At 45.9% G+C, this 26,327-nt stretch overlaps 2 protein-coding genes across 3 annotated transcripts in view; one reads left to right on the top strand and one right to left on the bottom strand.

Annotated features, from left to right (window-relative positions):
- Positions 1 to 26,327, bottom strand: part of LOC139392792 (pyridine nucleotide-disulphide oxidoreductase domain 1) — a 783,634-nt gene that overhangs the window by 537,598 nt on the left and 219,709 nt on the right. The gene's annotated exons all lie outside the window — the stretch shown is intronic.
- On the top strand, positions 17,105 to 26,303 carry LOC139393242 (interferon regulatory factor 5-like). Of its 2 annotated transcripts, XM_071141715.1 has the most exons (10): positions 17,133 to 17,494; positions 19,418 to 19,459; positions 19,715 to 19,948; positions 21,993 to 22,179; positions 22,373 to 22,401; positions 22,514 to 22,541; positions 22,664 to 23,143; positions 23,713 to 24,102; positions 24,455 to 24,576; positions 24,666 to 26,303. In XM_071141715.1, exons 3-10 carry the CDS (start codon positions 19,772 to 19,774, stop codon positions 24,852 to 24,854), a joined length of 1,602 nt encoding a protein of 533 aa, XP_070997816.1. In that variant the 5' UTR covers positions 17,133 to 17,494; positions 19,418 to 19,459; positions 19,715 to 19,771; the 3' UTR covers positions 24,855 to 26,303. The 2 variants fall into 2 exon arrangements, with proteins under 2 accessions (XP_070997817.1, XP_070997816.1); XM_071141716.1 differs by lacking the exon at positions 19,418 to 19,459 and having other exon boundaries at positions 17,105 to 17,494; positions 24,666 to 26,017.

Genomic DNA, 26,327 nt, shown 5'->3' with positions numbered 1-26,327 from the left:
TAGAGGCTGCTGCCCTATATACATAGACTTGAAATCACTGGACACTTTAATAATGTTTACACATCTTGCATTATTCATCTCATATGTATATACTGTATTCTATTCTACTATATTTTAGTCTATGCCGCTCCGACTTGCTCGTCCAAATATTTATATATTCTTAATTCCATTCCTTTACTTTAGATTTGTGTGTATTGGGTATATGTTGTGAAATTGTTAGATATTACTTGTTAGATATTACTGCACTGTTGGAGCTAGAAACACAAGCATTTCGCTACACCCGTAATAACATCTGCTAAACATGTGTGACCAATAAAATGTGATTTCATTTGATTTAGGGATGGTGCCAGGTTTCCTCCAGAGAATTCAGTCTTGGTTTCATCAGACCAGAGAATCTTGTTTCTCATGGTCAGAGTAATTTAGGTGCGTTTTGGCTTCAGTCTGGCCCCTCTACCATAAAGGCCTGATTGGTGGAGTGCTGCAAGATGGTTGTCCTTATGAAAGGTTCTCCCATCTCCACAGAGGAACTCTGGAGCTCTGTCAGAGTGATTATTGGGCTCTTAGTCACCTCCCTGACCAAGGCCCTTCTCCCCCGATTGCTCATTTTGGCCGGGGGAGCTCTAGGAAAAGTCTTGGTGGTTCCAAACTTCTTCCACTTAAGAGTCATGGAGGCCACTGTGTTCTTGGGGACCTTCAATGCTGCAGAAATGTTTTGGTACCCTTCCCCAGATCTGTGCCTCGACACAATCCTGTCTCTGAGCTCTACTGCCAATTACTTCAACCTTAATTTTTGCTTGGACATGCACTGTCAACTGTGGGACCTTATATAAACAGGTGTGTGCCTTTCCAAATCATGTCCAATCAATTGAATTTACCACAGGTGGACTCCAACCAAGTTGTAGAAACATCTCAACGATGATCAATGGAAACAGGATGCACCCGAGTCTCATAGCAAAGGGTCTGAATACTTATGTAAATCAGGTATTTCTGTTTTTTATTTTTAGTAAATTTGCACAAAAAAATACAATCTTTTCACTTTGTCATTATGGTATCGTGTGTAGATTGACGAGTAAAAAATAATATTTAATCCATTTTGGAATAAGGTTGTGTAGTAACAAAATGTGGAACATATCAAGGGGTCTGAATACTTTCTGAATGCACTGTATTTCTCTACAGATATACTCACCTATTCTCACTAATTACTATTGAGAATAACTACATGATTGAACGATCTATCTTAATTCCTTTCATCTCTGCCATTATTAATTGGAGCTAATTTCTTGACAAAAAAACGAATTCCAAACAAATAGCCATAATTTTTCTGTCAAATCTATGGTATTATTGACGATGCTAAAGACATAAGCTTATACTTTTCTAAATAAAACGAATTGTTTAAACAATGTTTGGTGTGGTTTCACATAAAATATTTTCTACATAATATGCCTTGACTGGCATTCAACCCCATTCCCTTGTTCCCCTGCTGAGCTACCGTTCAGGTGACACTATATGAAAAAATCCCAGGTGTTTGAAAGCAATTTGGAATCGAAGAAAGCCCCGGAACCACAGCAGAATTCAGGGGGATCTTGCATTTTGAAATGTACTTTGAAACAAGCTTCGGTACATTGTTTTGGATCAGTAGTGCTTTGAAAACTACGTCGGAACTCCGGTATCAATCATCCCATCACTCGGCCTATCCATAGCTGGGTAATCGTGACTGTGGAAAATTTCCCCCAAAATTATTGCCAGCAATATTCAACAACAGATTACATTAGTGTTACTCAAATCTTGCAGATGTTGGTGGACTGTATATTCTTCAGATTAGGTTTTAATTTATGTGTTTGCTCCCGTGTGCTGGTAAAGGCACAGATGACAGACAGGTAGGATTCCAGTTGAGGTGGTTTAATAACGCTGAAGATGCACAGGCATGGAACAGCAACGCACAATGTATGTAGTCGATGGGCTATAAGGCTCTTAGTGGTCTGGCATCTTGCTTCAGCCAAAGTGTGTGTGTTGCCCGCAAATAAAGAGAAATAAAGATACAATAGTGAATGACAGAATACAAAACAAATATCCTATAAACAATATGCATGGTTATAACATGACTGTGATGACTTAATGATATACAGGACCATTCAGCGCAATCAAGCGTGAATGTGACACTAATTTAAGATTAAAGTGGTGCCGCTGCACTAGTGATTGGCATTCCGGCTCTTTTCAGTGAGTCGGTTCGTTCGGCTGGCTCAGCTCACCAAAAAAAGCCGTCTCTTTTGGCTCCCAAACGACTCTTTAAAAAATATATTTTGTATTTTTTCAAGTCAGATAGTTTGACTATGATTGGTGTTAAAACAATTCTAATTAAATTATATCATGCTCTACCTTAACCACAATGTATTTAAAAATGCATTGGTTTGTTATGAAAAAGAATGCTATTAAACATTTGCATTTAAAGTAGAACGTTTTATTGTATATAAACAAAGTGCATATAAATGTAACAATTCCTAATTAATACAATCTGAACAACACAATAATAGAATATTGCACCATATCAAAGAAAAATAAATAACAATGTGCAGAACTGCAGCATCCCACTTAAAACATTAAACTGGTCCCTCTTTTCTCTCTCCTTTATTGCCATGTTGTAACCAGCAGCACACAGCAATGCTGACCATATTTAGCTCTTATGAGAGATTTGCTTTCAGAAATGCAAGCTGCCTCACTTTTGAGGGGCTGATGCGGTTTCTTCTCTCAGTAATTATTTGTCCCGTTTTCGAGAAGACCCTCTCAGAGGGAACGGATGTGGCCACTATGCAGAGTCTCCCTGTCATGACTTTAGTAAGCCATGGGTAGACAGAGGCCTTGTTCTTCCACCAGCTCAGAGGATCTGCAGATATTTGGAGGGGCTCCTCCAAATAGGATCGGACCTTCATTATGACATCTGCTGAGGGATTCCTTTGTGCTGAATCCCCAGTTGCTCTCTCGTCAAACAGCAGACGTTTGTGGCACTACTGCTGGTGCTCCTGCTCCATCTGAACCCTATTCTTCCTGTTGCCCTGGTTCCTGAGCCAGCTGACTGCTGGGGCTGTCCCTCCCTGCTGCTGAGGTTATTATTTGAAGAGCATCCTCAATCGCTCTGGCATCACTGAAGGCTAACTTCTTAAACCTGGGGTCAAGTGTAGAGGTTTCTGATAGCACGTGATTATATTCCATTCTGTGGAACTTTCTGTCCATTGAAGAACATTGGGTGTCCATCAACACTGTCACATGTCCTGTGGTTACATTTGCTTCTCTCTGGCAGCTGGCTGTGATTCGCTGCAGACGCTTACACAGGAGTATCATTTTTGAGGCTGTCACATAGCTGAATAGAGAGAACAGTAACTTATTAGTTCAGGTTCATGTTTTGTCTACTGAAACTACATTCTCATCTACTGCTCATATACATATATAATACTGGATTAAATAATGATGTAGTAATAACTGCTTACTGTACCTCTCTCCACTGATCTCCACAGTGACCTGCTCAAAGGGTTCCAGGACTCTGCACACCTCTGTTTGAATGCTAAATGACGAGACAGAGGCATTGATGCGAGTAACCAGTCTTGTTCAGTACATCACAACACATCCGGGTATCTCAAGCACCCCGGTAAAAGCCAAGAGTTGCAGTAATGAACATTTACCAACAGATGGCATCACTGTGCCATCTTACACCCATAACATCTTCCCTTTAATAAAATAGGACAGGAGGTGTCAATTCACTAACAAAACAAACCTAGTAACAATTTCCAACATGAACAGTTTAGTATTTTTTTTTTTTTTTTTCCAGAACAACAACACATTTTGATATTCTCTTCACTTTTATCTCTGTCAACAATCCCTGATGGGAAACCTACAGATTAAGTCTTTTTGGTGGCTGGGACAGACGCCCGCATCGTGAAAAGACAGGGGGCTTGTCTGCGAGGACTGCGGGTTCCCGCACAGGCGTGTCACCTGAATGTCTAAGGGGAGAATTGATGGGCGAGGGAGCGGCCGACCTGTGATCCCCTGGCTCTTCGCCCAGTGCCTCAGGCCCCATGTGACTTGCTGGGGTTCTGTCTTTTGTCATGCGACCCCTTTGACCATCAGGGTTCTGAGTAGGTGCTGGCTCAGCAATCCGAAGGTCAACCCTGTTACGACGGTACAGTGATCCATTCACTTCGACCAAGTAGGAGCGTGGTGCCACTTTCTGTACACAGGATCCGAGTCTCCAGAGGCCTGTCCGGTCCCCTGGTAGTGGCTTCATTCGCACCGTTTCACCCACCCTGAGCTCAGGTAAGTCTTTTGCTGATTTGTCGTAGATGAACTTGGAGACCTGTCTTCTGTGACGTAGCTTCACCAGCACGTCTGTCACCACACATGGCTCCAGGAGAGTGCTGGCTACTGGCAGAGCTGCTTTTAAGCGCCGTGCCATGAGACGCTGTGCCGGGCTGCTGTCCATGCCTTCTGTCGGGGTATTGCGCCACTGCAGGATTGCTTTCCAGGCATCTTTGCCCTCTCGCAGAGCCTTTTTGCAGAGGTTCTTTGCGATTTTTACTGCGGACTCTGCCTTCCCATTAGCTTTTGGGTGTCGTGGTGATGAAGTGACGTGCTCGAATTCCCATCCTGCAGCAAATTTTCGGAACATCAACTCCATTGTCTGAAATTACCCTATCTGGCTGGCCATAGCGGGCAAACTGAGCCTTGCAGCGTTTGATCGTTGTCTCTGCTGAAAGGTCGGGGAGGAGGTCGATCTCCCAAAAGTCTGAGTAATGATCGACTACCAGCAGAAAGTCTTTGCCACTGTGCTGGAAGAGATCTAGACTTACTATCTGCCAGGGGCGCATCGGTAGCTCGTGGGACATCATCGTCTCTCTCTGTTGCTCAATGGCATATTCATTGCAGATTGTGCATTTACTGACATCGTCTTTAATTTCACTCTGCATTCCTGGCCAATACAGTGTGTCACGTGCTTGTCTGTAACAGGCCTCACCTCCTATGTGACTTGAGTGCACGCGTGCCAACATCTCAGGGCGCAGAGACCGTGGAATAACGACTCTCTGACTCTTGAATATTACTCCGTTTTGAACACTGAGCTCCTCTTTGATTGGCCAATATTCTCTGACGGCTAAAGCAGTTTCTTCCCTGCAGTCGGGCCAGCCCATCAGAATCACAGACCTCAATGCCTGGAGTTGCCCGTCCCTGTCTGTGTGCTGTCTGATTTGTATAAGGCGCTGGTTCGTAACATTAAGGTAGTCAGCCTGGTTGATGTGTTCAACATCCACTTGCTCTGTTTGTAAGCTGCACACTGCGTGTTGTTCATGCATGGAGTGTGTGTGAGTGCCTGATGCAGTAGCCCTGCTGAGCGTGTCACTCACATACATCTCTGGCCCTGGCTTATACACCACCTTGAGGTTGTAGTTTTGTACGGCCAGTAGCATGCTCTGCAGTCGTTTTGGGGCATTCAGGAGAGGCTTGCTGAATATAGCAATAAGGGGCTTGTGATCGGTCTCTGCGGTAATATTGTTGCGCCCGTACAGGTAGTGGTGGAAGCGTTGGCATGCAAACACAATGCTGAGGCACTCTTTCTCTATCTGGGCATAGTTCTGCTCTGTTGGGGTGAGTGCCCTAGAGGCGAATGCCACAGGCTGGCCCTCTTGCATGAGGCAACAGCCAAGTCCATACTGGCTTGAGTCACTCTGAATCGTGACAGGTTTTGACACATTGTAGTATCGCAGTACAGGTGTCTGGGTGACCAGTTGTTTTATTTCCCTCACCGCTGCGTCATGTTTTGGGAGCCAATGCCAGATGGTGTCCTTGTCCATGAGCCTCCTCAGTGGCTCACACACTTCAGAGAGCCGCGGTAGGAATTTGGCCAGGTAGGTGACGAATCCGACGAAGCGCTGCACTCCCTTCACGTCAGATGGTGGGGCATTTCCAAGACAGCCTTCACTTTTTCAGGATCCGCCTTCAATCCGGTGGAGGACAAGATGTGCCCATGAAAGCGGACCTCTGGCACTTTAAACTGAAGCTTTTTTAGCCTTAGCTTGACCTGTCTGCATCTGACTATCAGGGCCAGCAGCTTGGCGTCATGGTCACATTCTGCCTCCTCATCACTGTCCCCACAGCCCACTACGAGAATGTCATCTGCTATGGGTTCCACGCCACTGAGTCCCATCAACAGCTCATGCTGTTTCCGCTGATACACCTCTGGAGCCATGGAGACACCAAACGGAAGCTTCAACCACCTCTTCCTGCCTCAGGGTGTCCAAAAGGTCCAAAAGGTGGTCATGCTGGGCTCGTCGAGCTTGCACTGCAGAAAGGCATCTCTGGCATCCACGAGCGTGAAGACTCTGGCCTTTGGGAGCTTGTAAAGAACATCCTCCAACGTGGGCATAATGTAATGTGAACGTCGCAGAGCCCGGTTGAGGTGTTTAGGATCAATGCATATCCGTAGCTTGTCTGGTTTCTTGACGATAACCATATTACTTATCCAGTCCGTAGGCTCGGTGACGGATATGATGTGGCCATCTGCTTCGTATTTGTCAAGCTGAGCCTTCGTAGCTGCTTTCATGGCCACTGGTACATTGCGGGGTGCACACTGGACAGGCTGGATTGCTGCGTCCAACTCAAAGTGGACTTCCCCAGGAACTGACTCGACCGGTGCGTTGAAGACATCATGGTACTTGCTTAGGAGTGTCTCCTTGCTCAGGGGCCCAGCCTGGACTTTGTCTATAATGTTAAGATCAGCTGGGATGGTGAAGTTAATAAGTCCAAGGCGCTCGCATGTAGAACCTGACAGTAATGGCTGTTGACTAGCCTCAACTATTTCAAACTCAAGGGTGTATTTCTGGCCACGTAAAACACACTCTGTCACAAACAGGCCTAAAGAGGTCATGAACTGGCCTAAATACAGTTTCAGCTTGGTGCTACTCTGTGTGAGTTTGTCTCTGGGCGCGAGCCTCCTTTTGTCTTTAAGGCTCATAACGTTGCATGTGGCCCCTGAATCTAGCTGGCATTGCTGTGGTTTATTATTAAGTAGCAGAGTGACAAACCACTTTTGTCCTTTTGCCCTCACTGCCCCTATGCACTCGCTAGCATATACATCCTCTGTGCTGTCGTTCCCTTCATCTGTGTTTGTTTCCATGGAGTGCACTTTACCCTCCTTTCTCTTGCTTTTCATGCAGACCCTTGCGAAGTGATTAGCTGTACCACAGGATTTGCATATTTTTCCATAGGCTGGGCAGTGTTATTTTCCTCGTCCATGAGAAATGCCACAATATCGGCATGTATTGCATTCATTCTTCTTGCCAATGTCCAGTCTCTTGACAACAAGGTTGATGAAATCCGAGCAAGGGTAGCATTCCAGAGGGACATCAGAGACTGTAACGTTCTTTGCTTCACGGAAACGTGGCTTACTGGAGAGACGCAATCCGAAGCGGTGCAGCCAACAGGTTTCTCCACGCATCGCGCAGACAGGAAAAAACATCTTTCTGGTAAAAAGAGGGGCGGGGGCGTATGCCTTATGACTAACGTGACATGGTGCGATGAAAGAAACATACAGGAACTCAAATCCTTCTGTTCACCTGATTTAGAATTCCTCACAATCAAATGTAGACCGCATTATCTACCAAGAGAATTCTCTTCGATTATAATCACAGCCGTATATATCCCCCCCCAAGCAGACACATCGATGGCTCTGAACGAACTTTATTTAACTCTCTGCAAACTGGAAACAATTTATCCGGAGGCTGCATTCATTGTAGCTGGGGATTTTAACAAGGCTAATCTGAAAACAAGACTCCCCAAATTTTATCAGCATATCGATTGCGCAACCAGGGGAGGAAAGACCTTGGACCATTGTTACTCTAACTTCCGCGACGCATATAAGGCCCTGCCCCGCCCCCCTTTCGGAAAAGCTGACCACGACTCCATTTTGTTGATCCCTGCCTACAGACAGAAACTAAAACAAGAGGCTCCCACGCTGAGGTCTGTCCAACGCTGGTCCGACCAAGCTGACTCCACACTCCAAGACTGCTTCCATCACGTGGACTGGGAGATGTTTCGTATTGCGTCAGATAACAACATTGACGAATACGCTGATTCGGTGTGCGAGTTCATTAGAACGTGCGTTGAAGATGTCGTTCCCATAGCAACGATTAAAACATTCCCTAACCAGAAACCGTGGATTGATGGCAGCATTCGTGTGAAACTGAAAGCGCGAACCACTGCTTTTAATCAGGGCAAGGTGTCTGGTAACATGACCGAATACAAACAGTGCAGCTATTCCCTCCGCAAGGCTATCAAACAAGCTAAGCGCCAGTACAGAGACAAAGTAGAATCTCAATTCAACGGCTCAGACACAAGAGGCATGTGGCAGGGTCTACAGTCAATCACGGACTACAGGAAGAAACCCAGCCCAGTCACGGACCAGGATGTCTTGCTCCCAGGCAGACTAAATAACTTTTTTGCCCGCTTTGAGGACAATACAGTGCCACTGACACGGCCTGCAACGAAAACATGCGGTCTCTCCTTCACTGCAGCCGAGGTGAGTAAGACATTTAAACGTGTTAACCCTCGCAAGGCTGCAGGCCCAGATGGCATCCCCAGCCGCGCCCTCAGAGCATGCGCAGACCAGCTGGCCGGTGTGTTTACGGTCATATTCAATCAATCCCTATACCAGTCTGCTGTTCCCACATGCTTCAAGAGGGCCACCATTGTTCCTGTTCCCAAGAAAGCTAAGGTAACTGAGCTAAATGACTACCGCCCCGTAGCACTCACATCCGTCATCATGAAGTGCTTTGAGAGACTAGTCAAGGACCATATCACCTCCACCCTACCTGACACCCTAGACCCACTCCAATTTGCTTACCGCCCAAATAGGTCCACAGACGATGCAATCTCAACCACACTGCACACTGCCCTAACCCATCTGGACAAGAGGAATACCTATGTGAGAATGCTGTTCATCGACTACAGCTCGGCATTCAACACCATAGTACCCTCCAAGCTCGTCATCAAGCTCGAGACCCTGGGTCTCGACCCCGCCCTGTGCAACTGGGTACTGGACTTCCTGACGGGCCGCCCCCAGGTGGTGAGGGTAGGCAACAACATCTCCTCCCCGCTGATCCTCAACACTGGGGCCCCACAAGGTTGCGTTCTGAGCCCTCTCCTGTACTCCCTGTTCACCCACGACTGCGTGGCCACGCACGCCTCCAACTCAATCATCAAGTTTGCGGACGACACAACAGTGGTAGGCTTGATTACCAACAACGATGAGACGGCCTACAGGGAGGAGGTGAGGGCCCTCGGAGTGTGGTGTCAGGAAAACAACCTCACACTCAACGTCAACAAAACTAAGGAGATGATTGTGGACTTCAGGAAACAGCAGAGGGAACACCCCCCTATCCACATCGATGGAACAGTAGTGGAGAGGGTAGCAAGTTTTAAGTTCCTCGGCATACACATCACAGACAAACTGAATTGGTCCACTCACACAGACAGCATCGTGAAGAAGGCCCAGCAGCGCCTCTTCAACCTCAGGAGGCTGAAGAAATTCGGCTTGTCACCAAAAGCACTCACAAACTTCTACAGATGCACAATCGAGAGCATCCTGGCGGGCTGTATCACCGCCTGGTATGGCAACTGCACCGCCCTCAACCGTAAGGCTCTCCAGAGGGTAGTGAGGTCTGCACAACGCATCACCGGGGGCAAACTACCTGCCCTCCAGGACACCTACACCACCCGATGTCACAGGAAGGCCATAAAGATCATCAAGGACATCAACCACCCGAGCCACTGCCTGTTCACCCCGCTATCATCCAGAAGGCGAGGTCAGTACAGGTGCATCAAAGCTGGGACCGAGAGACTGAAAAACAGCTTCTATCTCAAGGCCATCAGACTGTTAAACAGCCACCACTAACACTGAGTGGCTGCTGCCAACACACTGACACTGACTCAACTCCAGCCACTTTAATAATGGGAATTGATGGGAAATGATGTAAATATATCACTAGCCACTTTAAACAATGCTACCTTATATAAATGTTACTTACCCTACATTATTCATCTCATACGCATACGTATATACTGTACTCTATATCATCGACGGTATCCTTATGTAACACATGTATCACTAGCCACTTTATACTATACTATGCCACTTTGTTTACATACTCATCTCATTTGTACATACTGTACCCGATACCATCTACTGTATCTTGCCTATGCTGCTCTGTACCATCACTCATTCATATATCCTTATGTACATATTCTTTATCCCCTTACACTGTGTACAAGACAGTAGTTTTGGAATTGTTAGTTAGATTACTTGTTATTACTGCATTGTCGGAACTAGAAGCACAAGCATTTCGCTACACTCGCATTAACATCTGCTAACCATGTGTATGTGACAAATAAAATTTGATTTGATTTGATTTGATTTGTATTGGGGTTGTCTACTGCAGAGTTGGCTGTAGTATTAGCATTAGCTGTGGCAAAGGGGAATTTCTTTACTGGCTGCCTGAATGTAGCATTTACATTGTCCGTATGTTGCCTTTCTAGCTCCATGGACCTCATCCGTATATCAGTAAGCTCTCCTGCACGGCATGTCTCCACTGCCAAGGCCAGCGTCAGGTCACGTTCTCTCAGCAAACGTCTGCGGGTGCCCTCATCCGTTATGCCAAGCACAATCGTATCTCTGATCAGTTCATCTCTTAAAGCACCATAGTCACATGTAGCTGCCTTTTCCCTTAACCTAGTGACAAAGCTGTCAATGGACTCCCCGTCCTCCTGTTTGCAACGACCGAAAACATAACGCTCGTAGATGACGTTCTTTGCTGGCGTAAAGTAATGTTCAAGAGCATCAAGAATAGCTATAGCGTTACCTTGCTGTGCTGCTGTTAGGTTCAGGTTGTGTTTGTATACGTGTCGGCATTCAGTTCCCATTATAGTCCTCAAAGTGGCAGCCACTACCTCATCTTCCTTTTCCAGAAGTCCCGTTGCTAGCGCATAGTCCTCCCATTCACCTCTAAACGTATCCCAGTTCGTGCTCCAATCCCCGCTGAGCTTTATAACGGCGGGAGGGGGAATGTTCGCTGCCATGTCTAACCGGTGCTAACAACACTGAAGCTAACTAGCAAACTCACTCTAGCTTAAGGCCAATTCCGGGCGAAATTTTACACAAATAAGCATTTGTTTGTAAACCAGAGCAGGTGACTCTAATTTGCGGAAAGCATGGTTAGTTATCCGACTCTGACACCATGTTTGAATGCTAAATGACGAGACAGAGGCATTGATGCGAGTAACCAGTCTTGTTCAGTACTTCACAACACATCCGGGTATCTCAAGCACCCCGGTAAAACCCAAGAGTTGCAGTAATGAACATTTACCAACAGATGGCATCACTGTGCCATCTTACACCCATAACAACCTCCTCCACCACCTCCCTTTCCTCTTGGGTCAGAGCATCAGCAGGTGCATTGTGACAATGGCCAGGGTAGAGATGATGGCATCCTTTGACTCAAGAAGCCGCTTCAACATATAAAATGTTGAATCGTCGTTCGCGACCGACCCTTCACAACGCTGCACTTGTACTACAAAGCATAGCACCATCTTCATTCCAGGGCTACAAATGCACAATGAACTTGAATACCTCTAAACAGTAAAATACTATGTAATACTCATATAATGATGTACCATACACGTATAGAATTACAGGGCATATAAATGACGCACTGGGGACATTATCCTATACAAATACAGGGTTAAAATGTCCGAAATTATTTGACAACCAAAGCAGAGCTAGCCACCTCACAATACTAGCTAGCTCGCAGTAGAAACGAATAATTAGCATAACCATACATTTGACATTATCGTTGCAAAGTGCATATTCAGACATAAATACCTGAAAGACATTCAATATTTACTAACATATCAACAAGGACACAGACTGGCCTTGGCTAACACTATGAAATCTGACTAGTGGGAATGGCTGCAAGGATGGCTGGAACTTTCTCTCACTTTACTTCTCTTGAGTTGATCTTCTCTGAGCTGGAGATTGCCCAGCATGCTCTGCTCCACTTCACCACTGGGCGGAGCTACAGCTCTGATATGATGAACTAACATTACTGATATGGTTAACTGCAAAGTCTTCACAGCCTTTTGTACAGCCGCCCCTGAATTCACTATATTAATTCACTCATAAGAAAGGCTCAATAGTTAACTTGACTATCTTGACTTACTTAACTCTTACTTGCATAGCTTACCCAAACTTAACAGGCATGAAACTAGATGTCTAGGGGTGTCTAGCCACCCCATCAACAGACGACCTGGCTAGGTATAACCACTAATAACAAATAAACTCTAGTCCAGTACTTAAACGATGGAAAGGGTTCTCTGTACTAGTAGAGTAGAAGAGCTGCTGTCCGTAACAGCCGGGCAGGAACACTTAGTCCATCAGGGGCACACTGTGGTGAGAATGTCCTCCTGGGAGAGGGGTGAATATCATTGATGGAATGCTGCATTGTTCCAACAGCAGGAAACAGTCCGAACTACTAAGGCAGGAAACTAGGGGGAACACCTGACTGCTTAGCTAGTAGGGAACCAGGGACACCTGAGTATCTGGTGATTGGGGAGCTAAGGACAGGGCCACCTAAAGGCCTGGCAACATGGCCTGACTAATAACTAAGGGTAGGACACTGCGGCAAGTAAAGGCTGGCAGACAGGTCCAACTACGTGGTCCAACAGGTCAGAGGAAACAGTCTCTGGGGCTGACACAGTCTAAGACTCGAAGGAGAGAGAATGCTGGGATCCATTGGCAGGAGCTGGCTTGTCCCATAGAGCAGGGCCAGGTAGTAGCTCTATGGCCGACAGCGTAAAGGGCGGAGACTGCCCAACCGGATCAGGCAGGGACCTCCAGACGAGGTCCCTGCCTGATCTTAGCGTCAGGAGCCTGATCCGAGCTGATAATTGGGCTGAGCTGAGGTCTCACAGCAGGGACAGACATGTTCTCCAGAGAAGACAGCCGAGCTCCCCAGGCAGGGTGTGACTGTGGACCCTGGGCCAATGGTGCCAGGGTGGACCTCACAGGCAGGGACTAGTGGAGGTTGCAGGGCAGAGGACTTAAGGGATCAGATGTCAGGGTCGAGCTCTGGCCTCTCAGGAGGTGTCGCTGAAGGTCTCCGACAAGGAGCAGATGGAGGCTACCCCACAGGGTCGGAGAGGACCTTGCTGGCAAGGACTGGATGGGACCTTGGGGCAAAGGCTGAAGCGGCCCCTGTGGAGAAAGCCATGGTGGGCTCCCTCTCAAGACCAGGTGGGGGCTCCCCAACATAGCTGGGCTGGTCTCTTTGTGCTGAGGTAAGTGGGAACTGCACTGCATGGGCAGCCGGTGTCTGGAAGCCAAGGCCAAGTGGTGGGCCCATGGCTGGAGATTAACTGGGCTCCTCATCATTGTCGTTTGCTTCTGTTGAAGCCCCCCTCACTAAAACAGGGGTGACTCAATGTAAAGTCAGATGATGGCCCCTGGGCTGCAGCTGGTGCCAGAGATACTGCGACTGGGGCTGAGGATCCCTAGGCTGCGGCTGATGGCAACCAGGGAGATGCTGGCTGATGATCTGCATCAACGGCCGTCTTTGGGCCTGTGGCTGCAACACGATGGCTCTCTGTTGCAGGAGCTGGTGACCTAAAGATAGGGCCAGGTTGTACCTTCAGGTCCAGCCGGGCTGCCCGGGTGATTGAAGCAGTCTGGGCCCCCGTGGGTGGAGAACGCTGCTCCTCATGCTTGCCAGACAGTGAGTCTGACTTGAAAGGAGTAGGCTGCGCTCGTATAGCAAGAACAGACAGGAGACTGGAGCACGGGATAGACTAGGCCCCATAGTCAGTTGCATACAGGAACCTGAGGGACCCGATGTCACAGGAAGGCCATAAAGATCATCAAGGACATCAACCACCCGAGCCACTGCCTGTTCACCCCGCTATCATCCAGAAGGCGAGGTCAGTACAGGTGCATCAAAGCTGGGACCGAGAGACTGAAAAACAGCTTCTATCTCAAGGCCATCAGACTGTTAAACAGCCACCACTAACACTGAGTGGCTGCTGCCAACACACTGACACTGACTCAACTCAACTCCAGCCACTTTAATAATGGGAATTGATGGGAAATGATGTAAATATATCACTAGCCACTTTAAACAATGCTACCTTATATAATGTTACTTACCCTACATTATTCATCTCATATGCATACGTATATACTGTACTCTATATCATCGACTGTATCCTTATGTAATACATGTATCACTAGCCACTTTAAACTATGCCACTTGTTTACATACTCATCTCATTTGTACATACTGTACTCGATACCATCTACTGTATCTTGCCTATGCTGCTCTGTACCATCACTCATTCATATATCCTTATGTACATATTCTTTATCCCCTTACACTGTGTACAAGACAGTAGTTTTGGAATTGTTAGTTAGATTACTTGTTATTACTGCATTGTCGGAACTAGAAGCACAAGCATTTCGCTACACTCGCATTAACATCTGCTAACCATGTGTATGTGACAAATAAAATTTGATTTGATTTGATTTGGTTAGCTTTGTAGGGATCAGCAGTAACCCCAGTAACCCCAGACTGGGCCCCATCTGTGGTAGCTGGTCTGGGCCTCAAGACAGAGGTAGGCAGAGCCCCTGTGGCTGGATAGGGCTGTAGCACCATGTTGGTCTGGAGCACCACGGGGGCTACTGCTGGCTGATGCTCTGTAGCCGGAGCAGCTGAAGAGTCCACCTCGTTGATTAACTTCGGCTCTGTAGCAGGAGCAGCTGAAGAGTCCACCTCGTTGATTAACTTCGTCTCTGTAGCCGGAGCAGCTGAAGAGTCCACCTCGTTGATTAACTTCGGCTCTGTAGCAGGAGCAGCTGAAGAGTCCACCTCGTTGATTAACTTCGTCTCTGTAGCAGGAGCAGCTGAAGAGTCCACCTCGTTGATTAACTTCGGCTCTGTAGCAGGAGCAGCTGAAGAGTCCACCTCGTTGATTAACTTCGTCTCTGTAGCAGGAGCGGGTGGAAACTCTGGAACAGCGGCTGGCTGCAGGCTACTGTTGGCTGATGGGTCCTTTGTGGCGGCAGACTGAAACATCTGGTCAGGAACAGGCTGAAAAGCCATGCTGAGGGCAAATTTAGAACCAATGGCAGGGACGGGTAGACACACCCTGGCACCGGGAGCGGGCTGGTACTTCACACTGGGAGTGTTTAGGAGCTGACACTGGTGGAGGAGTAGCCTCCTGACAGGTGAAGTGAGCGCCAGGACTGAGGGAACTCAAACATTGAATTTGATTTGATTCATAGCTCCGGCGGGAGGGTCTTGGTAGCCGCGCTATAGGCTTGGAGTGTCACTCCGATGACACAGAAGTAGTGACTTATCACTTGCTGGAGGCCACATTGGGGGGTTAGGCCACTCAATGTTGTCATACTGTCCATCGCAAGCCGTATCTTCTTTGTTGGGTGATGGCTTCGTATGCTCAACCAGCTCTGACACGGACTATGGTGGTGCCAGCAGACATCTATCTGCTGGAAGGGTACCTCTGGGTGAGAGCTCTGTAGGGGCTGGCTTAGTGGGAGAGAGACTAGCTATAGACTGGGATGTGAGCTGTCGCATCACAGAGCTGTACCATCTCTTCGTGTTGCTCACGTAGCTGAGCGAGCCAGACTTGTATGGCCCGCTGGGACTGCCGCAGCTGGGCTCTCTCTTGCTCGATGTACTCTCTCATTAGCTCGTGCTCTGTAGGTGGCTTCCTGTGTTCCCAGTGACTGTTGTAGACCATGGACAGACCTCTGTTTCTCCTTCCTCTGCTTACTGTGGCTCATCCTTCTGCTCCCGTGGGTCAGATGAGGGTTTAGGACAGACCTGTACTCTCTGAATGTCTCCCACTCATCTGGAGTTGTGTCCCATCTGGCCTGGCTGGATAGGAAGGGACTGGGTGGAGTGACGGGTGTCACCTTGGCAGCTTCCTCCATGCGAGGCTGAAGGTCATCTTCTTGTCAATGGACATACTGTGCTGTGCTAGTATAACTTGGATACGGTGAGGCTTGGTACCTTTGATAATCAGACCGAGTATCCGGCTCGAACGGACCCCTATGTAAATGAGGACTTGGTGGACTGTATATTCCTTCGGTTAGATTTTACTTTGCGTGTTCACTCCCGTGTGCTGGTAAGGGCACAGATGACAGGCAGGTAGGATTCCAGTTGAGGTGGTTTAATTACGCTGAAGATGCACAGGCATGGAACAGCAACGCACAATGTACGTAGTATGGATAGCACCACCATCTTCATTGCACAATGAATTTGAATACCTCTAAACAGTGAAATACAATGTAATACTGATCTAATGATGTACCATACATACACCTATACAATTACAGGGCATATAACGAGGCACTGGGGGACAACATCCTATACAAATACAGGGTTAAATGTCCCGAAATGATATGACAACCAAAACAGAGCTAGCCAGCTCACAATAACTACTAGTATCTTGCAGTAGAAACTATAATTAGCTTAACCATAAATATCACATTATTGTCGCAGAGTGCGTCTTCATACAAAAAAACATCTGAAAGATTAAATATGTACTTACATATCAACAACACTGACCTTGGCTAAAACAATAATCTACCTGGTGGGAAAACATAATGATGTCTGGAACTTTCTCTCACCTGACCTCTGATTTGTCAGACTCACAAAACATACATAATTTGTAAATGATGTCTGAGTGGTGTAGTGTGCCCTTGGCTATCTGTAAATACAAAATAAAAAATGTACCATCTGGTTTGCCTACGATAAAGGAATTTGAAATGATTTATACTTTTACTTTTGATACTTGAGTATATTTCAGCAATTACATTTACTTTTGAAACGTAGGTATATTTAAAACCAAATACTTTTAGACTTTTGCTTAAATAGTATTTTATCTGGGTGACTTTCACTTTTCTATTAGAGGTATTTTTACTTTTACTCAAGTATGACAATTGGGTACTTTTTACACCACTAAAAATGTATACATTTCCAACCACTAGGGTAGTAGTAGTAGCCTATCGAAAATGAAACACTGTTTGCATATTACTTCTGTCTGTCAACCGGAAGGGTGGTATCTGGGCAGGTTCAGCAAACACACAGGCACTACGTTTGTTCATGTTTAAAGTCAAATCATGTTTGGCCGCTGTTTGTGGAAAGTTTTCTGAATAAGCCTGGGACTTTCTGACTGTCATTCTCCCACACACTCCTTTGAACTTGTGACGGTGTTGGGCAAGGTTTGTGTCAGTTAGACTACCAAGTAAAAAGCTTACCTGTGGCGGCGCGCATACTCTCTGCCTGGCCTGTTTCTGTTTGTGGAAGGAGGGATCACTACAGTCAGCGTTCTTGAACTCTTCGATACAAGGGAACGAAATCATTTTGTGGAGAAGACATATCGTTAAAAGGTGGGTGCCGCTTAAAGTTGTACTTGTTTCCTAAAACAACTATAGTAGCCTATTGAGATTTTTTTTCTCAGACCGATTACAAATGTTTTGTTATTTGAAGATTGTTTACATGATCATGTCAGTGTCAGGCAGGCGGCCTATTTTCAGCTTTTGTTGTCGGTATGTGTTTTCTTTTTAAATCAACCTGTCTTCTGCACACCCTGAATGAAACCTAGTGAAGCTATTCCTGTTTTAATATGTAAAAAAAAATTAACTATAGAGTTTAGACAATGTAATCCAGACTTGTGCAATTATTGTTAAATTCTTAAAATTATTGGGAAGTCCCCTTTTTAAAGCACACCATGTCCCCACCAACATTGTAGTTACTCCACAATACTAACCTAAATTACAGTGAAAAGAAGGAAGCTTGTACATAATAAAAGTAATCCAAAATATGCATCTTGTTTGCAATAAAGAACTAAAATAACACTGCACTAAAAAGCTATGTATTGAAAGTGTTGTGTTTGGGGCAAATACAACACATCACTGAGTACCACTCTTCATATTTTCAAGCATGGTGGTGACTGCATTATGTATGGGTATGCTTGTCATCAGCAAAGACAAGGGAGTGTTTTTTAGGATAGAAAGACCCGGAATAGAGCTAAGTACATGCAAAATCCTGGAAGAAGACCTGGTTCAGTCTGCTCTCCATCAAACGCTGAGCGACAATTGCACCTTTCAGCATCACAATAACCTAAAACACAAGGCCAAATATGCACTGGAGTTGCTTATCAAGGCAACATTAAATGTTTTTCCGAGAGACCTAGTTACCGTTTTGACTTAAATCGGCTTGTAAATCTATGTCAAGACTTCAAAATGATTGTCTAGCAATGATCAACAACCAACTTGACAAAGCTTGAAGAATGGGGGGGGGCTAGTCCTCTCTCTCTCTCTCCTCCCCCTTGTCCGCAAGTTGGACAATTTAGCATTTTTCAAATACCTGAAACAGCCTTCACCTGCAATCTAGAGCCATAATCATTATTCTAAATTCTATGTAAAAATTTAAAAAGCATGTACAGTATTTTGAGCTGCCTGTGTCCCCCTGGTGTTTTTATTTATTTTAAGAAATATGCTTCTCTGGAATTCTGCAACAATCTGTATGAAAGATTAAAAGGATTGTGAGTCTTATTTAGTAATTGCTTGCTTTTCGAAACTTTAACAACCTTGCCGGCTGGCATGCCAGCTAAGAGAAAGACAAGCTAGCTACTCTAACTTGATTGATAGCCTGAAATAACTTCTTGGTAGCTAGTTATGAGGTTGGAAAAACCTATCTGGACTAGTTATTGCCAAAAATAAACACATGCCCCCTTGCCCCTCCTATGGCCATGATGTCTCTGCACCCAGTTGTTGTTCTGTGTTGCATACTCATTAAAGTTACCTTGCCCTTTTCAACTCGTGTGTGTGTGTGTGTGTGTGTGTGTGTGTTGGTACAAGGGCTCAGAAGGACATTTGTGGCAGCCTCGGGAAGAGGACATATTATATCTAGATGCATTAGTTTGTCTCAGCGCGTCCAGTGGCAAATACAAGTTGGCCTTATATTTGACTCTGATGTGCTGCTTGAGACAGAAGTTGGTCTTTGGCCGTAAAGGAGTTACCTGTAGACCTCTGTGTTCATATGATCTCATTGTGTGACAGTGGACTCTGCATCTGTGCCCGGAGGTCCTAGGCTTGTTGTCCTAGTATCAAATCCATCATTTTAGGATGACAAAAGCTAATTTGGGACTGTCATGAAATGGAGTAAAGGATTAAGGAATAGCCTACAACTGTTGCATGTTGTGTATGTTAATTCATTTAACTCTGTGGTGATTTTTTTTGTTTTTATTGCCTTGAAAGTGTGTTTGTTCTGTATTCTTCAGCCACAGAACACTTTTTGTTTCCCCGCAGATCATTTCCTAAACAGGCCTGTTGCCATCATAAATAAAAACGGTAAATCTGACTTGTTGACTACTCTCTCCACCTTCGTACCTCTCTTTTCCCCACCCATCCTCTCTCCATTTTCCCCAGCCTTCTTCCTGCAGATGGTAGGGAGATTATCTTATCTTTCAACCCCCCTCCCCCACATTCCCCTACCCCCATTGCCTCATCACCCATCTGAACCATTACTATCGTATCACGCTTCAAGACAATCCCCCAGTGCCCAATCACCCATCTTAACCATGACTTTTCCCTTCACCTTTCCAGCCCATTCACTCACCCCCTCTGAAGCCCCTTTCTCCTCCCTGCGTGGTGCTCTGCCCAATGATGAGTGTGCAGCCTCGGAGGATCCGCCTGAAGCCCTGGCTGTTAGCCCAGGTGAACAGCGGGAGGTACCCCGGCTTGCAGTGGCTCAGCCCGGACCACCGGATCTTCCAGATCCCCTGGAGGCACGCCACAAGACACTTGCCCACCTCTGAGGAAGAGAACACCATCTTCAAGGTGAGAGGGGGGGATCCATATTGAGAATGGCATGACCGATCTGGATACTTCAACTCTATGTCGTCATTCTGATATCACAATGTAGTTAGACCAAAGTTCTGCTTACTTTGTGTACTTAGATCAACTTTTTCTAGGAAGTAGCACATTTCAAGAGTATTTCTAAGGTACTCAGTTACTATGTCACCCACACACTTCCTTATCCCATTCAGCGATAAATGTATCAACTGTTTTAGTGTACTGAAATAGCCTTAGTTTCATTTCCACTGAATCTCTAGTGTTAAACCTCTCTGCGTTTTTTGATCTTGTGTGTAAGGATGTCCACATGATATCCACTGCACTAACAGCAGCAATAGCCTACTCCCTGCCTCTTTTGACTAGTCATTTCCTCATTAGCCATTACCCTGTTCTTCATTTACCGTGCATTCGGAAAGTATTCAGACCCCTTGACTTTTTGCACATTTTATTACATTACAGCTTTATTCTAAAAAATATAAAATTACTTTTTTGCCTCGTCAATCTACACCAGTACCCCAAAACCGTTTTTTTTTTTTTGGCAAATGAATAAAAAAATAAAAAACGTACCTTATTTACAATAGTATTCAGACCCTTTGCTATGAGACTTTAAATTGAGCTCAGGTGCATCCTATTTCCATTGATCATCCTTGAGATGTTTCTTCAACTTGGTTGGAGTCCACCTGTGGTAAATCGAATTGATTGGACATGATTTGGAAAGGCCCACGCCTGTCTATATAAGATCCCACAGTTGACACTGCATGCCAGAGTAAAAACCAAGCCATTAGGTCGAAGGAATTGTCTGTAGAGTGCCGAGACACAGATCTGGGGAAGTGTACCAAAAAATGTCTGCAGCATTGAAGGTCCCCAAAAACACATTGGCCTCCATGATTCTTAAATGGAAGAAGTCACCAAGACTCTTCCTAGAGCTGTCCTCCCGGCCAAACTGAGAAATCGGGGGAGAAGGGCCTTAGTTAGAGCGGTGACCAAGAACCCAATGATCACTCTGACAGAGCTCCAGAGTTCCTTTGTGGAAATGGGAGAACCTTCCAGGACGACAACAATCTCTGCAGAACTCCACCAATCTGGCCTTTATGGTAGAGTGGCCAGACGAAAGTCACTCCTCAGTAAAAGGCACATGACTGCCCGCTTTGAGTTTGCCAAAAGACACCTAAATGACTCTCAGACCATGAGAAACAAGTTTGAGTTCTTTGACCTGAATGCCAAGTGTCACATCTGGAGGGAACCTGGCACTATCCCTATGGTGAAGCATGGTGGTGGCAGCATCATGCTGTGGGGATGTTTTTCAGCGGCAGGGACTGGGAGACTAGTCAGGCTTGAGGGAAAGATGAACGGAGCAAAGTACATAGAGATCCTTGATGAAAACCTGCTCCAAAGCACTCAGCACCTCAGACTGAGGCAAAGGTTCACCTTCCAACAGGACAATGAACCTAAGAACACAGCCAAGACAGCGCAGGAGTGGCTTCGGGACAAGTCTATGTATGTCCTTGAGTGGCCCAGCCAGAGCCCGGACTTGAACCCGATCGAACACCTCTGGAGAGATCTGAAAATGGCTATGAAGTGACACTCACCATCCAACCTGACGGAGCTTGAGAGGATCTGCAGAGAAAAATGAGAGAAAATCCCCAAATCCAGGTGTGCCAAGCTTGTAGTGTCATACCTAAGAAGACTCGAGGCTGTAATCGCTGCCAAAGGTGCTTCAACAAAGTATTAGAATGTAGGGTCTGAATACTTATGTAAAATGTGATATTTCAGTTTCTAAACACCTGTTTGGTTTGTCATTATGGGGTGTGTGTGTATTGATGAGGGGTGAAAAAAACAATTTAAGGCTGTAATGTAACAAAATGTGGAAAAATTCAAAGGGTCTGAGGACTTTCTGAATGCACCCTAGTTGTGACTAATTGATTTGAAGTTAATTTAACCCTCACCCATTTGATTCCATTCAGATGTGACTCCTTCTCTAATTCATTCAAATGTAACCTCTTCCTTGCCTCCCCCTCTCTTCCCCCAGGCCTGGGCTCTGGAGACAGGGAAGTACCAGGAGGGTCTGGATGAGCCGGACCCTGCCAAGTGGAAGGCCAACCTGCGCTGTGCCCTCAACAAGAGCCGGGAGTTCAAACTGAAATACGACGGCACCAAGGAGACACCCGTCCAGCCCTACAAGATCTACGAGGTCTGTGACCAGCCCTGCAATGGAGGTAAGAGTGCGTGCATAAGCATGCAGGCTCATTGGCAGCTTTGCAAGTCTTATCTGATTTGTCTGTCTTCAAATGTAATTGAGTTCTTTAGAATAGCTTTGTTGAACTTGTCAAATAACCTCAGATATTCATGTTTTGTGAAATTATTGAGATTTTCATGTTGATGGCATATTCCTTTTTAATTTGGTTTCAGACACCGTTGATGAAGATGAGGAGGAGGAGGTAAGTGTAGAAAAGTAGACAATTACTTTTTCCATTATCTCAGAACAATCTGAGAACAATACCCATGTATCAGCTTTGTTACATAAACATTCAATCTTGTCTTTGTTTTCAGATGCCGAATATTGTTGACCTCTCCATTGGTAAGTGTCAATACACCTTTGCTACTGAGCCATCTGTGAATTAGGCAGAAACCCTTTTTGAAATGTCACTATTGACATTATGCAAGGTCTTATGTGTTTGTTTGTCCTCTTGTCTCTCCCAGACCCCAGAATTAGTGACCCACGCAGTTATCAGGCATTCCCTACCTCACATGGGATAGACGTTCCCTTCAGCTCCCCCCTCAATGACAGATATGGCACCTCCCACCACACCCCTATGTACCCCAGTCCCAACATGCACTCCAATCCCAACGGGGCCAATACCATGGCAGCGGATCTCCCTCAGCCAACCATGGCTCCCCCAGAGTTTTCTTCCCACGTTCCATTGGTGGTGAAGTTGGAACATGGGGTCTTTGTGCACCATGGACCCGCAGAACCCTCCAACGGCCTGGGGATGGGTAGAGGGAGCATGCAGCCTCCTATGGTCACTGAGATGGCCACCATGGTTCCTTCTGCTGCATCTGCGGCTCCGGTTGCCCCTCACCCAGGTGCCGCCCCAATGGAGGCCATGTCCGGAGTCCAGAACCAGGAAGAAGGGCAGGCGGTGCCACCCTACAAATATGACCTGCTGAACAGCCTGCCATGTGAGTGGAGTAGCACCCATGCCTTGTTGAGGAGAATACTGCTTTATGTACTTTGGATTTACTTTGGCAGTCAGGCACTTCTGCAATAGTTCCTTGCATGTTATCCAAAAAAAATATTCATTGTAATTCCCCTAACCATGAAAACAGGGCGTCAACTTTATTTGGTTTTGCTGCATGCAACACAATGCCAACATTGTAATCCATTCACTCAAAACTGTTGCCTCCGATAGCCTATAATCCATCGAATGAGTCAATCAGGCATTAGTGTAGTTGTCTGGAATAGCTGTCTGCCTGTCACACCCATCAAATGAAACACACTGGCAGCTGTCTGGGAGTGTGGGGGACGGTAAGACAGGTTCTGTAGTTAATTGGAATAGGCAAAATCGAGTTTTACCCTTTTGTAGCTAAAGCGGTAATGTGTCATTCATTGATAAACACTCCTTTTTCAGTCTTATGATAACTTGGTGTCAGAATACTGTTAGGCATGATTAGAAAGAGCTATATTAAATGTTGACTTGTTGAAGTGCTTACAATTCTTCCAACACTACATTATTTGACTCTGGTTTCAGTGACTGACCTAGACATGAAATTCCAGTATCGGGGTCGCAAGATGGGCTCCCTGACAGTGAGTAACCCCCAGGGCTGCCGGCTGTACTACGGCCACTTGGAGCCCACCCCAGAGCAGGTGGACCTGTTCGGCCCTGTCAACCTCAACCAAGTTCTATTCCCTGGCTCGGCCGACATCCAGAACGAGAAGCAGCGGTTCTACACAGAGCACCTGCTGGATGTGATGGACCGAGGCCTGATCCTGGAGATCTGGGAGCAGGATATATACGCTATCAGGTTGTGTCAGTGCAAGGTGTATTGGTCTGGGCCGGGCGTTGACGAGCAGGGGCCTCCCAACCCTATGGAGAGGGAGAGGAAGTACAAAGTGTTCAGCCTCAATAACTTCCTGCACGGTGAGTCAGTCAACCCATTTTATTCCTTGGTATTTTAGTCATCTAAGGCAGCAGTTTCATCATGTTTGAATCCCCATCTGACATCAATTAATCACAACACCAAATGATAGTGTCAGATAACAACGTTGGACTCCATTGTCATGATTTTTCAGTTCACTTGAGGCTGTCTGAGTTTCAATTGATCCCTGAATATTTCAGTCACAGGCCCTTTCTGTGAGTAAGCTCTTGAGTAGTACTTATTGCTTGTACTGCTATTGTTGCACAGCCCAGGCATCTACATGGATTAGCTGTAGAACAGATATCACATTACAGGAGATTCTTTCTTTCTCCCTCTCGTGCACACCAACAACAGGGCTCATCTTGTTCCAGAAAGATGAAACTCCCACCCCACCCCCGTTTGAGCTCTGCTTCTGCTTCGGGGAGGACTGGCCAGACCAACGGAAACCCAAGGAGAAGAAGCTCATCGTTGTGCAGGTGAGCAGAACGAATTGACCACATACAGTACATACACACGCGAAATGATCACATTGACCCTCCCGTCCATCCATCCATTTTGTGTCCAGGTGGTCCCGGTGGTGGCGCGGATCCTAACAGAGATGTTTTCTGGAGATCTGTCCTGGTCCACAGACAGCATCCGACTGCAGATCTCCAACCCAGACCTGAAGGACCAGACGGTGGAGCAGTTCAAGGAGCTCCAGAGGCTTCTCCAGAGTCAGCACGGCCTGGGTCCCTGGGCCACCAACGGACCCTGAGTCAGGGGCCTCTTCCTGGGTCTTCAACAGGGCCTGTCCTGGATCAAGGCCTCGACTGCTCATGGACTATTAATAGCACACTGCACTTGGATTAACAACCTTATTCAACATTTTGTGTGTGGGGATATTAGCCTTCTTTCAACCCTGAGCCTCCCTCATTCTATAGAATCTTCATCCAGCCAGAGCCTTGTATCTAATCTTAACTGGATCTTGGGCAGAACTACTTGTACATCGTCAAAACCCAAACTCTCTTTTTTTGGTCCCTTAAATTATTTTTTGGAATTTCAATAAATACCATTGCAGTATTTTTTTAATGGTGGCAGGTATTACTCAATTGTCACTTTAATTTCTATCCATTTTCTTTCGCAGCCACCTTAATCTACTGTACTAGAACGTAACTGGCTTTCTTGAGAATGGACACTGTTTTTTTTTTTATAAACTAATAAACGACTACGTTAATCAGCAAAGTGGTAATTTATTCCATGACCAGACAATTTTGTACTTTTTGCTGTGAATGGGGTTTACGTCAAGGTTGTGAATGGGTGAAAGCATCTACTGGTATTGTCATTTCACCCTCAGATTCTAGGGGGGGAATTCCAGAACAGTGAAACAACTACCTCCATGTTCCCTTTACAGCTGGAAGGGAACCTGTTTGACTTGAACACAGACCGGGTTGTATTGTGGACTTGGCAATGAGGGTGAACCAGTCAGCAAATTACCCTTGGAAGGGTGGTGAGTGACATATGGACTTCTACATGCAGTCACTGGAAATGTTGATTGTGAATGGGATTGAAAAGTAGGGGCTTGTTAACGTGTGTACGGTATGGCTGCATGTGTGGAAATGTCTCTGAATATGTTACAGCAACATGCATGTCGGCATCTGTCTGGACATTTAAGTAGAACACAACACCTAAAAAAAGTGTGTGTACGCATGTCTGACGGACAGCAGTGGCTCTGCAACAAATTACACCTTGGCTAACTGGTTTCTGCCAGAGGATGAGTGGGGTTGTGGGTCTGGGATGAACAAATGTCTAAACTCTAAAACATGATACACAGACAAGGGCACGTTTGTTCCTCACTGTCGTTTTTATTGTTGTTCACAACATGACGGTGTCTGCCTATCCAAGAATGGACAATGCCAGAGGTGGAAAAAAAAAAAAAAAGAATATACTATTTGCCAGAGTCCCACTCGACCTGTCACAACTCTCCTTCCCTGGCAATAGAGAACAGTAAAACTCCAGCCAACACGTTTAAAAAGGTCAAAGGTGACGCCAAATCTCCCAGCATTCCCTTCAACCATTTCCTAAATTCCTCCACAAGGCAGTGGTGGCCAATGTGTGAAGGGCATTGTGGGTTTGCTATTTATTTTTCTATATGGCACCGACAGCAAGACCATGTTAAAGTTCTAAAGACACATCCATGAAAATAAATCATTTCTCAATTTAAAAACGTACAAGTCTTTTTTTGATGCAT

Source organism: Oncorhynchus clarkii, chromosome 33, assembly GCF_045791955.1.
Source record: "Oncorhynchus clarkii lewisi isolate Uvic-CL-2024 chromosome 33, UVic_Ocla_1.0, whole genome shotgun sequence".
In the NCBI taxonomy this organism is placed as follows: Eukaryota; Metazoa; Chordata; class Actinopteri; order Salmoniformes; family Salmonidae; genus Oncorhynchus; species Oncorhynchus clarkii.
The sequence above is the reverse complement of the archived record's forward strand: the minus strand, read 5'-3'. Positions and strand labels throughout refer to the sequence as shown.